General features: G+C 33.8%; 1 protein-coding gene across 1 annotated transcript; it reads right to left on the bottom strand.

Moving 5' to 3' along the window:
* Positions 1–1415: 1415 nt before the first annotated feature.
* LOC110798308 (dehydrogenase/reductase SDR family member FEY) lies at positions 1416–12285 on the bottom strand. The gene is made up of 8 exons (XM_056836841.1): positions 11809–12285; positions 9404–9524; positions 8703–8820; positions 5933–6069; positions 4777–4878; positions 3536–3628; positions 3361–3433; positions 1416–1999 (listed from the first exon to the last, which is right to left on the bottom strand). Exons 1-8 carry the CDS (start codon positions 12054–12056, stop codon positions 1737–1739), a joined length of 1155 nt encoding a protein of 384 aa, XP_056692819.1. The 5' UTR covers positions 12057–12285; the 3' UTR covers positions 1416–1736.
* Positions 12286–17357: the final 5072 nt, after the last annotated feature.

The following is a 17357-nucleotide window of genomic DNA, read 5'->3' on the forward strand; positions in this document are numbered from 1 at the left end:
CAAATCAATTTGTTTGTGGTTTAAAAGGCACATGTCTTCCACGTGGCTACTAGCTACCTCTGCAAACAGAAGGAAATTAGGCAACCCCATTCTTCTTTAACAGAGAGTAAAAGCAGAGAGGTAGAAGAAGAAGAAAGAGTAGGATTAAATCGGAGGAAACGGGACGAATTAAGTCGAAGAGACGAATCCAACTTCAAGCGTTTGCCTCTTATTATTTGGGGCATCGCTTTATAACTTTTTATCAATTGAATTTGTCCATCAAAAATTATATAAGCATGTAGTATGTTGGGCACAATAAAATCTAGAACCTCTCGTCTACATCTTATAATAAATTGTTTTCTTTAGTTTTGATTTTTGTTCTTTTTAGATTTATCATTGATGTTATTTATGTTTTTTTAATCTAATTGAAGTTTTTAGTACTTTTAAGGTGTCACCTTGTCTAATACTCTAATTTCATTGTTTTGCAAAACTGTACTGCTGTAGCTTTGTAAATATCGTCCTTAAATGCAGCAAATTGGCCCATAAACTAAGACTTGTTTTAGAACATAGGTTATTAAGCCTTGTTTTATTTTTGGGAATTTATGGTTAATAAGAAATATAATACTCCATACATTTTAGCAGTACTGCAGTTTTAAGGCTTGCTTGAAATACGAAATACGAAATACGAAATACTTTGTACTTTTATATTTATTTTTGGGAATTTTAAGATAGTGTTTTACTCCGTATGACCACATTTAGTAGCCTATGTCAAAAAAAAGAATCACATTTAGGAGGGATCTATAGAGATTTGAGACCAATTTTTTTTGACATTGTATCAACTGATGAGATTAATATAATGGTTGGAATTTTCTAATTTTGTAAATTCTGCCAGGCTTTTCTTAAGAAGAGGAAGTTATCTAATTCATTGTTAATGTGGGCATGCTTGGCCATGATGATGTATTGGAATGCCAAAGAAGCTAGATTGAGTTCTCTAATACGTAGTAGAAGCTACCATGGTAGATTTTAATGTCCACCTATTAATAATAGATACATAACGGAGTACTCCGTAAAAAAAAATTGTAAATGTGAACATATTCATTACATGTTCAAAATTATAGTATATATGAAGTTCTTTCACTTGCAAATGAGAATGATACACTTGTGTTTGATTAAATAACTAAGAAAACAATGTCCTACATGTTATACGGAATGGAAAACAAACTTAATTAGAGTACGGAGTAGTAAAAATTATAAATGTAGAGTCAACACTGCACTATGCACGTGCTTCTGACTAGTGATTTAATAAAACCCGCTTGATCTTTCCGTCAAAAAAAAGTAAGTCTTACGAGTTACAAACAACCAACAGAAGAATATCCGTTAAACTAACAACAAAAGAACCGTAGTATAGTAGAAGCGACAACATGAATCTCATGATATCATCTATCAAGAACAAAGACAGGTATGATTGTATCATTCCCTCAAAAAAGTACATGGTTGTATGATCATAAGGTACATGACTCAAAGCTCTTTCAACTTCCATCTCATTACAGGCTGATCCTAAACTTGCGACTGGTAAACAGTGGAAAGTATAATGCAAATTCTATACTTGTCACTTGAGATATAATATCTACTAAAGCTACAAGGCAAAAAAACTCATCTGTGTAGATCAGTTATGCCCCTAAGTATCAAATTACCAATACGGCAACACCATGACCAAGTTTCCCTTTCGTATTTTAATAATAAATAATAATAAAATCCTACTGTTGTTGACGTCCATAGCGACAAGTGACTTCCTCCCCTTGTATAAGCTTCTCAACAGCATCTGAAGGAAGACCGATCATCTCTAAAGTCTTCTCCCAAACCCTAAATGATGTCCCAATGTTGTGTGCCTCTTCTGAAGGATTTGTAGGACGACAATCCTGAGAAATGAAAGCGCAAGTAGGCCATTCATCTGCCTTCAACACCTCACAGTATTCTGGAATCTGAGGATCAGTTGCAGCAAAAAGGGTACTTCTTGAACCTGTAATTGTGAGTTACAAATTAATTATCAGATGCCACCATTATTTTCAACCTTGATGATGATGATGCAAGTTGCAACCATGTTCGTCTATACCTCTCTAGCATAAATATATACAGAAGCTACACAGGGTATTATTCGTTTGCATTATGCTGGACATTCTTCCGGGTTCCTACTTTTCAGAAAAAAAAATATATTCTGTCCCATGCTTTACTAGGGATTTAATTGTAAAGGATTCCAGCCATGACTGGGAAATGGAGTGACAGCCTGACAGGAATAACATAAACTGCATGTAATAAAGACCTCAATATCTAAAATTTATTGAATAAACAGCGTACACAGTCAAAGACCTAGCGCTAAGTTGCAATAAACTACAAATTTCAAAATACGGATATAAAAAATAAAAATAAAAATAAGAAACTAAAATTTCACTACACCACTCTCAAAATTGGTCAAGGTGATGATAGGTACCCTCTAATTTGGCTACTCATATTTTTATCCGGTGAGCCAGAACAATTTAAACATCAACCAACCAATCATAGGCAAGTGTTGCAATCTCTGAAACGACTTGCCGAAAAACAGTGAGAATTAGAAGGAGAAAATCGCTGGCGAAGAACCAGAGAAGATGGAAGGTAATCCCAAGTAGAGGACAAAACAGCAGAAGGTAATCCCAAGCAGCCTGCTTCACAAAACAGTTTCTGATCTCGTAGCCGGAGCCAGGAGACAAAGAGGAAATGCTGGCAAGAACAAGAGAGGATGGAGGAAGGGCTCCACAAGAGAATGTCCTTGAGAGAGAAGAGAGAAGAGATATGAGGAGTTGGTGAAGACAGGGTCGTGGTGGTCGGATAGATGAGGTGGTGGCAGGCTGGCAGCTCCAGTAAGGCAGCGTTGACAGGTGTTGGTGGGTGATAATGGGGAAGACAGGAAGAAACAATTAGTTTCTGATGGTGATGGCGGATGCCGGTGGTGGGATGAGGGGTAGAGGTGTGGGGTCCTGGTGGGTGGGTTGTGGAGATTGGTTTTTATGATATAAAAGTATATGAAACCATAGCACGTAAGCACTTAACAGTATAACTAACAGCGGAATTAACAGAAGTGAATAGCGTATAGGTAATCAAAATTAGAGTAATACATTAACTTTTTTTAAAAATTGGTCCAGAAAATAGATTTGTCAAAAGTACAAGGATACCATGTAGAATTTCCCCACACAAAAAAATATTCTCATAGAGCAGCTTGTTTGTGATATTCATACTATTTTAATTTCTTAATGACATACATGCAGCAATATTTCAAAGGCTGTTACTCCCTTCTTGTTAAAGGGGAAGCACAATGGAAAAATACAAGTGAGAAGTAAGACGACCTACCTTCTTGGGGACTAAAAATGAAGTACGGTATTAGATGGTAAGCAGCTTGAACAATTCTAGAAAGATCCCTTGCCTGCAAGAAATCAGTGACTTACACCCCTTTCGTTGTTTGACATGAGAAATACATACAAACACATGCTCAAGCTGAAGAGCAGAGTTGAGTTCATGGGCTTACCACATTGGTATGAACAATGCCTGGTGAGACACAAACAACATTAATGCCCGACTCTGCTGGTAACCGTTTTTGAAAGATACTGCTAAACATGATCTGAAAGACACAGAAACTGAGCTCTTGAGTAACAAATTATAGTTATACACATGCATGTTATATTATTTAAAAATCCTCCACATAGAAAACAAATTACCACTTGGCCCAACCACTTGAACTTTGGTTTGACATCCACACCATCCAAACAAACAAGAGTGCATTTAAAAGAAACTAGTTAGTGCCTGGGCGATGCCCCGAATAGTATAAAAATGGATCAATTAGATTATTATATAACTTGTTTTTAGTCTAATTATATTTAATTTGTTAGATTATAATATATCTTGCTTTGGAGTATGTTTTAATAAATTTTATCATGCAAGGATTAGTAACTCGTAAAAAGTAATGACTAATTAGTGGTGTGAGACTATTAACGAATGATTGAAATATTTTTTCTAATTATATTGACTTAATATGGTTTTGAACGTATAGGAAACAACAAAATGAGTTGTGGCATAGCGGTTAGAATATGAGACATAGAAATGAGGAGTCATATGTTTGAAGCGTTCTTCTATTTCTTTGTTTTGTTTGGACAAGAAAAATTGTTGATCAAAACACATAATCTTCTTTCAATATCTTTTAATAGCTTTATAATTCTTTTAGGAATAACTTAAGGAAGAAGCTGAGAATTAGTCAGAGGTGGGTGAGGGAAAGGAAAACAGAATTATCTAAAATTGTAGGAGTAGCGAGAGAGAAGGGTATGATGAATGTTATTGAGAGTTTATTTTAGTTGTTTTGTATTTTGGGAGAGAACAAGCCTCTCAAAACCTTGTAGTTTACCTGTAGTTGCAGTTGTTATACTAAGTTTATCAATACGAAATTATCACCATCTTCATCTTCTTCCTTCTTCATTTTCCAATCTGCACAATTTTTCCTCAGTTTTTATTTTCCAGTTTCTAGCATAAACTAACAAAGCTATGGTTCTAGTTTTCTGATTAACATTCATTTGAAGCATGCCCACTACCAACTTCGTGTCCACGACAATGAACATAATAAAATAAGCAAGAGGAACCCACACATTACTGACATCTGAGTACTAAGTATCTCCACAATTGTTAGTAATCTGACACAAAAGGTTAATACCAACAAAAAAGATGTTCACCGCCGACTGATGTATTACTAAATAAATTCAGACAGGAGGTTAAGTAAACCTGTGCAAGCTTGCTGCTTGAGTATCCCACCAAACTTGTAAATTTTCTCTTTCCAGAAACGACATTCAAATCTTCAGGGTCAACAAATCCAATGGAATGCATCTACAAGAACAGAATTGCATAACATAAGCCCAGGAAAGAACACATATACCTCTCCAGCAGAAACTAATTCAGATATCAGCTCCAACAGGTATACAGGTCCAGGGATAAATGAAAATGTTCAATTAATATGCGGCCAAGACAGATTTGATTAGTTCCCAAAAAATGGTAATCTTACCAAAACTTCAGCTCTCATCTCCAATTAGCATACTCAAAAGGAGCTCATATCTTTCAGCTTGTTCAAATTTGAAATGCAACTCATTATAAAAGCATGTTTTCCTACTATAATAACAAAAGAAATAACCATGACATGCATGACAGACATTCCCAGAAACCTATGTGTTACTTGTAAACTGGACAATTATTAAGCAAAGAAGAGTTCCATTTACTCTCCGTATCACTAGAATTCTGTGCAAAAACAAACTTATTCTCCCTCTCTGAAGATTTAATGTCACCTCTAAGTGGTGGCATACCTCTTAAGAAAAATCTATAGAGAATAGGAAATGAAAAATTCCACGATTTGATGTTAGTAATGCAGATAAGTGAAGAATTATGTTGGGATGTCAGATTCTCAGAAGATAAAAGTGACTTTTATTTTCAGTGGAGGTACTCTGATTCTCTGAATATCACAAGACCTTTCAAGGATAGTCAATGAAGAATAAAACCAAGAGAAACACGAGGAGGACGAACAAATAATAAACTAAAATTTGGATTATCATGTCCCTAAACAAGAGGACAACCAAATGCCTCACTAAACATTTATTATAATTTCAGAATCTAAACAAACACCAATTAGCTGGAAAGAGAACACAAAAATATATCAATTAATGGAATTTCGGCGGAACGAAATTGAGGAATTGTATTAAATCTCAATGAGTTTCATTTCTAAACTAATCTTAAGACAAAGAGGTACAGTCAGTCAATGTGTAGTAATTCAGAAGATGCACTATGCATACATGTTCCAACTTTATGGATCCAGTGTAAATCAAACAACAACCGTAGCCTAGAAATCACTGATCATCCATATCAAAGTATTAATGATGACTACATAACTTACAACGGAATTCACGTTGACTATGCGGCTTGGAGAACCTTTAATAAGGGATGGCAAAAGAAGCACCGATAACAATGCTGGGGCCAAATGATTCACTTGCATGTGCTCTTCGTTACCATCCTTTGAAATCTTTTGTGGCTCTGTACCAACAAAAAATGTTCCCGGTCAATAGAAGAACGAACTCAAGTAACTCATGATTTAACGCATCAATTACAGGAATACAATCAACATGAATTCAAAAAGAAATCAAACGAAAAAAAGGTTATGAAGCACAACAGAAATTTATGATAGAAAAAAAAACACAAATCATCCAAACTAACTATTCAAAAGAAAACTAGGAGAAACTCGGTAAACTTCTAATTTAGCATCCTGTCCTGAATAACCAACGAATCATAGTGTAGCTATGGCAGTGAACAGCAGTGCTCACAAGAAATTCTAGTAACATTGAAGTGGTAATGTTAAAGACATGAAAAATTCTGTTCGTTGATAAAAATGTAGAGAGCTGTCAGTTTACCTTTTTTCCCCATTATAAAAATAAGCACCTATATTTCCTTTCTGCATACCACTGTTCATATAATTTCAGTTCCTATAGGACCCACGTACTTCATTAATACGAATGATGTTTTGATTTAGTGTGTCCAGAGACTCAAGGTTTGTAAAGGTTCTGCTGCTAACGTCTGTCTGTTGAGTTTCAACAGTGCTGAAATGAACAAATATTTATTGTATGTTGTGCCTTCTGCTGGAAAATATAGTAAAATCTCTTAGGAGTTTGTGGTTTGTTGAGTTTCAAAGAGGCCAACCACACAAGGCCAGCGCTCTCAGCAGGTTGCTCGAAGTCCTTAAACTGGAGACTGAATCGGGTACATGAATCCACTGAAGTACTAATTTAAAAGCCAACAAATTTAGCTCAAGTAAGGAAAATCAACTGAAACGCACAGAAATTAAGCTAGATTGGATGCCTTTTCAGCTGACATCCTTTACATATATTTATTGGTTGTGACTTGTGAATTGTGAGCATGCCTCAACAGTCCTAACACATTTTTCAAGAAATTCTACTTTTTCATTTTTGGAAAAAACTACTCCCTCCATTACCAAATTAGTTTTTTACGATTATCATGCCACATAGTTTTAGATCATAAGTTGTTTGATAATCAATTGTTAATTTATTTAAAAAGTAGATGTGATAGGAGATAGTTGAATATTTGTCTATTGGGAAAGGAGATTTGATGGAAGACAGTGGGATTCTTTTTATTGAATGTGAGAGAGTGTTGGACCCTAATTTTAAATTATGAGAAGGTGTTAACCCTAGTTTTGGTTGATGACAAAAAGAAAACTTCCTAATGTTGCTGATTGATGTTTATAGTTAAGTGCTCGAGTTCCTGTGAGGAACTAGGGATAGTAGCTGGAGTTCCTGAGTTGGAAGCAGCAAAGCTAGAGCATCAAAGGAACAACTATTGCAATCGAATGGTTCTCCATATTAAGCAAGGAATGATGAAGTTCCTAGTCCTGAGTTCCTCTATGCTTAACAAGGAAATCATTTGTTCTAGAGCTGGAACAACTGAACCTTCTGAGTTGCAAAAGTCTAGGTAGCTTAATGTACTTAGAATTTGTGTAAACTATTAATGTTGCAAATGGTACATTATGGAACCCGAGGAACTTAGTTTTATTGGAATATTTATCAAATATCTGGTAGCAAATTTTATGGAAATTATTTACATAAATAAATATAAGTTTTTACGTTTTAAATAAAATCAGACTTTTCCTTAATCTTATTTCGCAAGTAAAACTGTTTTAGATTTCCTAAAAATTACACCACGTCCAGCAATTGTGGAATTAAGTGGGAAGTGGTCTTCCCTTGTTCCTAAAGACAAGGGACGTGGAGACCAAGGAGCCTGATTGTTGGCAGTTGACATTTGAGGAGAACAAACCCTAATGACTAATCTCTATAAAAGGTTGTACGTTTTCTGATAAAATTACACAAACCTTCCAAGAGTCATTTACTTCCTAAAAACGTTTTAAAGAGTTTTCATAAAAGAGTTTGTGTCCTAGTTAAATTCAAGTTCCTAAGTTCCTAATATATCTAAGCTTTATTAATACTAAGTGTTCTCACAAAAGTATTGTATTTTTGAGTGTGAAAGGATTGAGTGGTCCTTGTAAAGACTTAGAGTTAAGTCTGAGAAAAAGACTGGAAGAAGAGTACAGTAATCGAAGTAATACTGTAAGGAACTTGAGTTTGAGTGGAACTCGAGTTGTAGTGTATTGTAATTAAAGTATTACTTTAATATAAAGAGTGTTTGAGGTTTTTCCTTCTTGGTTAGTATCACGAAGTTTCCTCAATTGTTTATCTTTCGTCTCCCTGTTTCTCAGTTCCTTTGTTGTTTCTAAGTTCCGCAAGAAACTTCACTAAAAGTTCGAAATACAATTCACCCCCCCCCCCTCTTGTACGTGTTCCTACTGGAATATCAGAAGGGAAATGTATTATAATAATAGTGAGACATTTATCGAAATAGAACTGTAAAAACCAATATGGAACAAATAAAAATGAAAGTATAAAAAAGTAATTTGGGACATAGGGAGTTTAATTTTTTTTAAAAAAAGTGATGATAGTGTTCCAACCATAAAAAAGTTCCCATTTACAAGAAAGTTGCATTCGCAAAAAGGAGGCAGAAAAGCAAGTGGTGAGAACATAAAATAGAAAAGACCATGACAATGACTAAGGTTATCCTGTAGCAAATATCAGGGGAAAGGATATACAAGTAATAAGGAAACGAACCTCCAATGGAAAATATTCCAGCATTATTTATTAGTACATGCAAAGGTCCTAATCGTGCATTCCAGGCTTCTGCAAATTGCGCAACAGAGTCCAAAGATAGCAAATCAAGTTCCATAACCTACAAAGGAAGGATTAAAAGCTAATCTTTCAGCAACGAAGTAGTGTTGGATGTAAAATGAGACTTCTATCTTTTCTCTCCCCCATTTATAGGGAAGAAAAACATAAAGTCCTCTAATTAGTTGCTCGTACTAAAACCCCAGAATATCATACATGCCAACGATGAAAAAGTTGAATTAACACATATTCAGTAGCACATAAAAAGGGTGGCAAACAAAAACAATGAGAAAGAATTAATTTACATATATGCAATGTTTCACAATAAAACGAACTGTCAACGATGTCATTGTTTGACTCAACTTATTGCCTAGACTTATCTGAACGTATTTAAAATTATCAGAAATTATTTGAACTTGTTTAAAAGTATCTGAAATTGCTTCTTTGTTTGTGAAATTGTCTGAAATTGTATGAAAAAACCTCATTTTATTTGAATTTGTCTGAACATGTTTTGTTGAAATAAAACGAAAACATTAAAAAACATGTAACCAAACAGGGTGTCGGTGTCATACCAATTACCTGGATAACAGAAACAAGAAACTTCCCTGGACATAATGTCTAAGACAAATCAAACAAGTTCTTAGTACCTCAATATTTAGAGGAAGGCCTTTCCCAGACCAGTCAGTTTGCCATTTTTGGATCAGCTCATTAGCTGCTTTAGGATTCCTCACAGCCATGACAACATGTGCACCAGACTCTGCCAGTTGCCTAAAGATATAACAAAACAATCACACGGTAAGAAAGTGATCCTTAGGTCATTTGTTCAGTGATTCTTAGCTCATTTATTCAAGTATAGAGTCTACAGTAGTATTTCTAGAGTAAAAAACATTGAATATAATTCACTATGTATATACTGACACCAATTCACCAATAACAGTTGAAGGTATGGGTCTGATTCCCACAATCCCACCTCCATCACTTGCCTCTCCATCGCCATTTCCCATCCATCCCCCATGTCATATTACCACAGATAAGCACACAATGAAAACAAAAGGAAATTACATACTGCCTAGGACTAGGGGACTCCAACAGTCAAACAGCCTGAGCATGTACACCTTGTTATCTTAAATAACAAGTTATCGTTTCTCTTACTTCAAGAAAATCAACCTTATCCATACACCTACCATATTGCAACCGGATTAGGTACTTATGGAACTGAAAGTCCTAAATTCTGAAATTATGCACAGCAAAGATTAACATATTTTACATCTAGTTCACAGAACCAGCTTATCTTCCCAAGAATATACTCCTAGAAACCGGGTCAATAACCACAAAGAGACAACAGTTTGAGCTTTATGTTGAAGCATAATGGACATCCAGGTGTCTTGTTAATGACAAGACATGGTCATGTGTTTCAAATTTCAAGTACGATATTTTGAAACCAATTGCAGGAATTCACTATTGCAATAAGTTACATCAAAGAATAAAAATAGTTAAGCTCTGATGTCTTTTTTCTTACAAAGTATTGAAAAATGAAAATTAATTGTCTGTTATTTTGTTTGAATTTTTATTTGATTTTCTTATAAGTTCTAATGAACCAGTGGGAAATAGATAATAATAATTAAGTTAATATTTAACAATACAATAATAACAACTAATCTAATACGTAAGATCATTAACATTTCTAATGGAAGTTAAAAATAACCAAATTATGGATCGATTTTGCTTTCCCTTTTAACATTTTCCAGTGATTCGGAATTTATTATTCTCCTGTGTAGTATTTTTAAAGGTTGTCTAGGTCTTATCACGCATAACTGGTGGTCGCTGCAATCTTATATTCTTATACTTTGTATATCATCCAATACAAGTTAAATCATGATTTTTATGAACAGATGGTGAGCTGCCTATTATAATAACCTTCACCAAAAGAATGAAAATCTCCCAAGTCCCAACGCACTAAGAGAACAGAAACCTTTGCAGACAACTCTCATTTCTACCTCGCATTATACGAAAATAAAATTGGCTAATTGACATCGTACATCCTACACCCTCTGGATTCTGGGTAATTTTAAACCCCCTTCCAAATAACTGGTGGGTCCAACAGTCCTAAATTATGTTATTTGTGAGTGGTTATCCCCTGCAATCTTATGCTTCGGGTCCTCCAATACAGGCTCAACCGTTAATTTTATGCACATATGACGACTCAAAGGGTAGGCATGCCCACTACTTCGCCAAAAGAAGAAAAATCTCCTAAAGCACAGAGGACGGAACAAAAGCTTTTGCATGCTACTCTAATTTATGCCTCGCATTACGTTAAATATACAACCATTGTCTTTTTGACATCGCCAAGAATACACACTACTTTCTTTTTTTTAGGGTAAAAGGATACACGGTAAGACCAAGACACCATCACTTATTAGATTTCTTGTTTTCTTAGAAGACAAAAATAATCGTAAAAGATAATCACTCCATTGAGATTAAACAAATTTATGAAGTCCAATACTGCTCAAAGGCATAGCGAAAGAAGCCTGATTCTAAAAGAAACTGAAATATACTACTCTAGATCAAAATGCTTAAGGCAATGATTTGATGAAATTGCTGAACTTTCAGCCATTACAAAACTTGTATTCCCTGCAATTTTTTCCAACTCAATCTCTTCCAAAAACATTGGATCTTACCAATTCATAAACCTCAACATGAAAATAAGTATGCAATAACAACAGTTACAGCAATTCTAGTCATCAATAACGCACACAATGAGCCCAATTTACTATCATCCACCATAAAATAGCATTTGCCTGCGATCACCAGACTCAATCTCTTTGAAAAATATTCGCCCCTTACCAATTCACAGAACATCCACATGAAAACAAGTACACAATAGCAACAGAAATCATGTTCATCACCCAATGGCCTCAATTCTCTACCATCCACCATAAAACAGCACCAAACGCAGCATAAAATCACTACAAAGGAACTCCAACAAAAAAAACCCAAACAAAAACCAACCCAGAAATCAAGTCAAACTACAAAAGAAAAGTTAGAGAAGAACCTGGCGATTTCGCGGCCGATACCGCTAGTGGAGCCCGTAACAATGCAAGTAAGATTGTCAATGGGAGGCAAAGGCATTGGATTTTCAAGATGACTAGCTGAAATACGCTGAAACAACATCTCAAAAATGACATTAAACCACCCTTTTAGCCATTCAATCCATCCTAACCCCTTTTTCAATTTTTCTGGTTTATTATCAGTCAGTTGTTGCTTCTCTGATTTCTTTGCCGGCGGCGAAGCTGATCCCATGTTTTCTGACTCTCTCTCTATCTCTGGTTTGTTTTCTCTTTCTGGGAAGGGGGGTAGTGTTGAATTTCTGTTGGTGTCATTTTGTGCTGAGCTAACCAAGATTCCTATTCCAATGATTGTACTCTTGCAGCTAGAGACGGCCAACAAGGCCAGTTGGGTGGGTTGTTTGTGGTTCAGGATGGGTGACGCACGTCGTGGATTGTGTTTAGGAAAGGACAATGTGATCGGTTGTGTTGTAGGATACGTGGGTGGTGAGCGCAAATATGATGGTGTAGGGGTGTGCACGGTGCTCTTTGTGCACCGGTATCAAAATAACAGGCAATAAATGTAAAACGCGGATTTCTTATTAAATCTGGAGAATAAAAGAACATCTTTCGTTGAACAAAAGAACAAACGAACTTTTTTTGTTAAAAAAGAACAAGGAATTCTCTGTTCTATTCAGCTGTGTTTTATTATGTTCTTTTGTTTTCACTCCTTTTTGCGGGTATATATTCCTGTATTTTTCATAATTTTGAAATCAGAATTTGTGAAGAGGAGAGAAAAATTGTGATAAACTTTAAAATTGATTTTAGAGAGAGAAAGTAATTGAAAATTCTCAGATATTGGATGATTTTTCTTCTTCAATATTAAATTATATTGATTCTTTTTCTTCAAATTTGAATTTCTCAGCTGATAATCAGATGTGTGAAGGTAATTTTTCAATTTTTTTAATTTCGAATTACATATTTTGATGATTTTGATTTCGCAATTATGGTGTTTTTTATTATTTTGATCCTTTTGATTTCTCAATTACTTTGATTATATATTTTGATGATTATGATTTCGCAATTTCGCAATTACTTCGCAATTATTTTGCAGTTCTTTTGGTACTGTTTTGAAATTCTTTATAGTTGTTCGTTTCTCTATCTTAATATGTTCGTTTAGGCTTTGTTGTTGTTCTTTTATGTACTGGTAATGTTCTTTCTTTCTTTTATTAGTATTCATGTAGATTTTGAATGTTCTTTCTTTAACTTTTGTTGTTCTTTCTCATATGTTGCTTTTTCCCCCTGTAGTTTTCTGTTTTTTTTTTTTTTTTAATTTTGAGTTTCTTATTCTTTTATTTATGGTTTATGTTCTTTTTAGGTTTTTCAACGTTTTTTAATTTTTCAAGTATTATATATAATCAATATTTGATTATCTTGTTCTATTTATCATGCATTTTTCTCATGATGTTCTATTTATAAAATTTTAAATGAGAACGAATATGTTCTTTTCATATTTGTACCCAAAAAACAAGTGCACCGTTCTGATTATGAACACTGCTTATATTTCTTCTCCTTCCTCCTTTTTTTATTTGTTTTATTTTTTATTTTCTATATATATATATATATATATATATATATATATATATATATATATATATATATATATATATATATATATATATTGAATTCAATAATTTCTCATTTTAGAAACACATTTTAGAGAGAGAAAGATGAGAGGTTTTATTTTCTCTCAACAAAAGGGAGATTTTATGAGAGAGAAAGTACGAAATACATTTTCTCCTCCTTCTCTCTCTAGCTAACATGTGATTTTAATTGAATTTCGTTTATCGAAAACTAGCTAATTAAGCAAAACACTAGTTTAATTTCGCTAGTTTTTGTATCTTTTTATCGATTCAAAAATATTGATGCTGCTGATGAATGTGCATCGGGTGATTAAGGTACACTTCCTTGTTCTTATTTCTATGTTCTTTTTAAATTCTAATGTTCTTTTTTATAACATATTATTTCTGTGTCATCAACATTGTTTGTTCTTTTATATCTTCACTAATTATTCTTTTACATAATTACAGTGTTGTGTTGAGTTATTTTTGATAAATAAAATAACGGAATTAAAACACATTTTTGATCTTAAAAATAAATTGTATTAGAAGTACAATAACTACTTTTAAAAGAACATACATATAATTCTTTCTTTGAAATATAATTTTCGTCCTTCCAAATATCGTCGTTTTATTAAAAGAACAAAAACACCTTTTAAAAGAACATTAATCTTAAAAATAATGTTGTTCTTTTTTCGAGACTTTGTGGTTCTTTTTCACTTACATTCTTTAAATAAAATTGTTCTTTTGTTGTTCTTTTACTTTTGTTTATTGTTCTTTTCTTTTACTTTTGTTGTTCTTTCTCATATGTTGCTTTTTTCCCCTGTAGTTTTCTGTTTTTATTAATTTTGAGTTTTTTGTTCTTTTTGTTTTTAATGGTTTATGTTCTTTTTAGGTTTTTTGACATTTTTTTTTAATTTTTCAAGTATTATTATCTTGTTCTATTTATCCTGCATTTTTCTCATGATGTTCTTTTTATAAAATTTTAAATGAGAACGAATATGTTCTTTTCATATTTGTACCTTTTATCTGATTTGTTAATCTTAGTGCTTTACTTGATATGTTCTTTTTCAGGTTTTTGTTAATGTTATTTTCAGGTTTTTGTTAATGTTCTTTTAATTTACGTTATTATGTTCTTTCTGATTTTTTTTGTTTTTTTTCCTGTTGCACTTTTCACATGATGTTCTTTTTGAAAAATAGTTGTTCTTTTTATAATTTACCAGGAGAGAGAATATATTCTTTTCGTTTTTTACCTTTTCTTTGGTTTTTTAACATTAGTGTTCTTTTCAGGTTTTGGTTAATGTTCTTTTTGTTTACGTACTCTATCATATTCTTTCTGATTTTATTTTTTTTGTTTTTCTGTTGCATATTTCACATGATGTTCTTTTTGAAAAATAGTTGTTCTTTTTATAGTTTATCAGAAGAGAGAATATATTCTTTTCGTTTTTTACCTTTTCTTTGATTTTTTTAACATTAGTGTTCTTTTCAGGTTTTGGTTAATGTTCTTTTCGTTTACTCTATCATATTCTTTCTGTTTAGTTTATTATGTTCTTTTCCGTTTTTTTGCTTTTTTGCTTTTTGTTTTAATATTTTTTGCGTTTTATATTAGTGTTCTTTTTGGCTTTTTGTTAATGTTCTTTTAGTTTACTTGTTAATGTTCTTTTATGATTTATTTTCTCCGTTCTTTCTCCTTTTTTGTGGTTTTTATTTTTGTTGCGTTTTATTGTTATTTATGTGCGTTTTTGGACAGGTGCACCAAGAGCACCATGCACACCCCTGCACAATCTGAGCGTTGGGGTTGTGAGCAAGCTAAGTGAGCTGTTGGGTCGGTTTGGAAGATTACTTAAACGTAAAAATAATTAGAAAATTCCTATGAACTTAAATATACGTCATGTTCGGCAAAACTAGTGGTAGCGTGTAGCGGTTAGCGGGTAGTTGTTGGAGTAGCTGAGTAGCGGTGAATAGTAGCCGGTAGATGCCAAAGTATTAACCAGAATGAGTGTTTGGTAAAAGTAACGATTGAGATTGTAAAATAAATTAAAATCTATATATTGTTTAAAACTTTGTTATAATTTTATCAAACGCTACCCGTTAACTTCAAACACTAGTATATTTGACGTTTGACAAAGCTACCCAACCGATATCTCTACCGCTACCTAAAACGCTACCTCACCAAACACTTACAAATTTTATATGTAATGTTTTGAATATGTCAAAACGCTACTCGCTACTTCAAACGTTACCGTCGAACACGCTCATAACCTGTTAACTCTCAACTCTCCTCTCAATTATCTCTTCAAAAGGGAAAAACATCAAGATTCATCCGCCTCCGCAACCAATTCAAGTAATTCTTTGAGGTGATTTTCATTACTTTTCTCATTTCCAATTAATATGCTATTGGTTTTCTCTTTTGATTGATATTCGAATTAACAGTAAGTTTCACAACATGAAATTATGTTTCGGGTATACTGAAATTGAAATGTTTTTGCTTGAAATATGTTAAGTGTTTGATATATTGATATTGTTCTTTCTTGATTTTGTTGTTTGTCTTTGTGGGTATTGAATTGTTAACTCTGTTCTTCGAATTAATTTACAACTTTGATGTAATTCATAAACCTTAGTATGGGGAGCATGACCATCAATGAATACTATAGCAGATTTATAGCATGACCACCTTAAGATTAGGTGGGGAAACCTTTACATCTTTGGATATTGTGTATGGGGAAGCTTCTCATATTTATGGTTTGCAGTCTAGAAGGGACAAGAAAAATATTGTTGTTGGGGAGAAAAGAAAAGAGTTTAATGCTGGGGAAAACCAAGGGAATTTCAAGAGAAATATGAATGAAAATGGGAATGGGAATGGGAATGGGAATGGAAACTTTCAAGGAAGGAACAGACAGGGTCACAACAATAGGAACCAATCTGAGAGAGTGTATCACTGTAAGATGTGCAATAACAACCATCCTGGTAGAAATTGTAAGGGAGAATTAATGAACTGTAACTATTGTCAGAAAAGGGGCATAGGAAGTATGAGTGCTTTACTAAGCAGAAAAAGGAACAAAATGGTAATGGGAGTGGTAACCAGGTGAAGTCGGGATTTAACCAGTCAAGAAATTAGAGTTCGAAGCCTATAGGGTCGCAAAACACCTAGGGAAACCACAGTAAGTCTGCCAATAAGAACAACAACCAGAATAAGGCTCCGGGAAAACTGTTCGTGATGAGAAATGAAGCTGAACGTTTTGCAGACGTAGTTCATGGTACTTTTTTTTCTATTAACTCCGTGCTAGTTAAAACGTTGTTTGATTAGGATACCTTATTCTTTTGTTTCGTCATCTGTTGTTAAGAGTCTGAATTTAGTAGATTTTGAGGTGATTGATTTACCTGTTAGTATACCTACTGGTGTAACCATAGGGTATATCAAGTTGTTTAATAACTTGTCTTGGAAGATAAAAGATTGCGTTTTCCTTCTGATTTGATAAAGTTTAATCTGAGGGACCTAGATGTAAGTCTGAGGATGGATTGACTAAGTTTGTACAAGGCTAAGGTAGACTGTGAAATTTAGAAAGTAAGTTTAAGGAACCCTATTAGAAGGTTGACCTCATATAAACGTTTTGAGAAGTCGAATAACCCTTAGTTATTTCGGTAATGCAAGTGAGGAAATTGATGAATAAGGAGTGTGAGCTATTTTTCTGTAGTGTGCTAGTTGGGAGTAAAGAAGTTGGAGTGGAGATCGAGGATGTTCCCAGTGTGAATGAATTCATTGATGTGTTTCCGAGTGGAATTGCGAGTATGTCACCAGCTAGAGCATTTGGGTTCACTATAGAGTTAAATCCTGAAACAACACCTATATCCAAGACACCTTATAGCATGGCACCTCCTGAAATGAGCGAATTAAGACACAGTTGCAAGAGTTGTTTCGTTAAGGGGTATATTAGGCC

Source organism: Spinacia oleracea, chromosome 2, assembly GCF_020520425.1.
Source record: "Spinacia oleracea cultivar Varoflay chromosome 2, BTI_SOV_V1, whole genome shotgun sequence".
In the NCBI taxonomy this organism is placed as follows: Eukaryota; Viridiplantae; Streptophyta; class Magnoliopsida; order Caryophyllales; family Amaranthaceae; genus Spinacia; species Spinacia oleracea.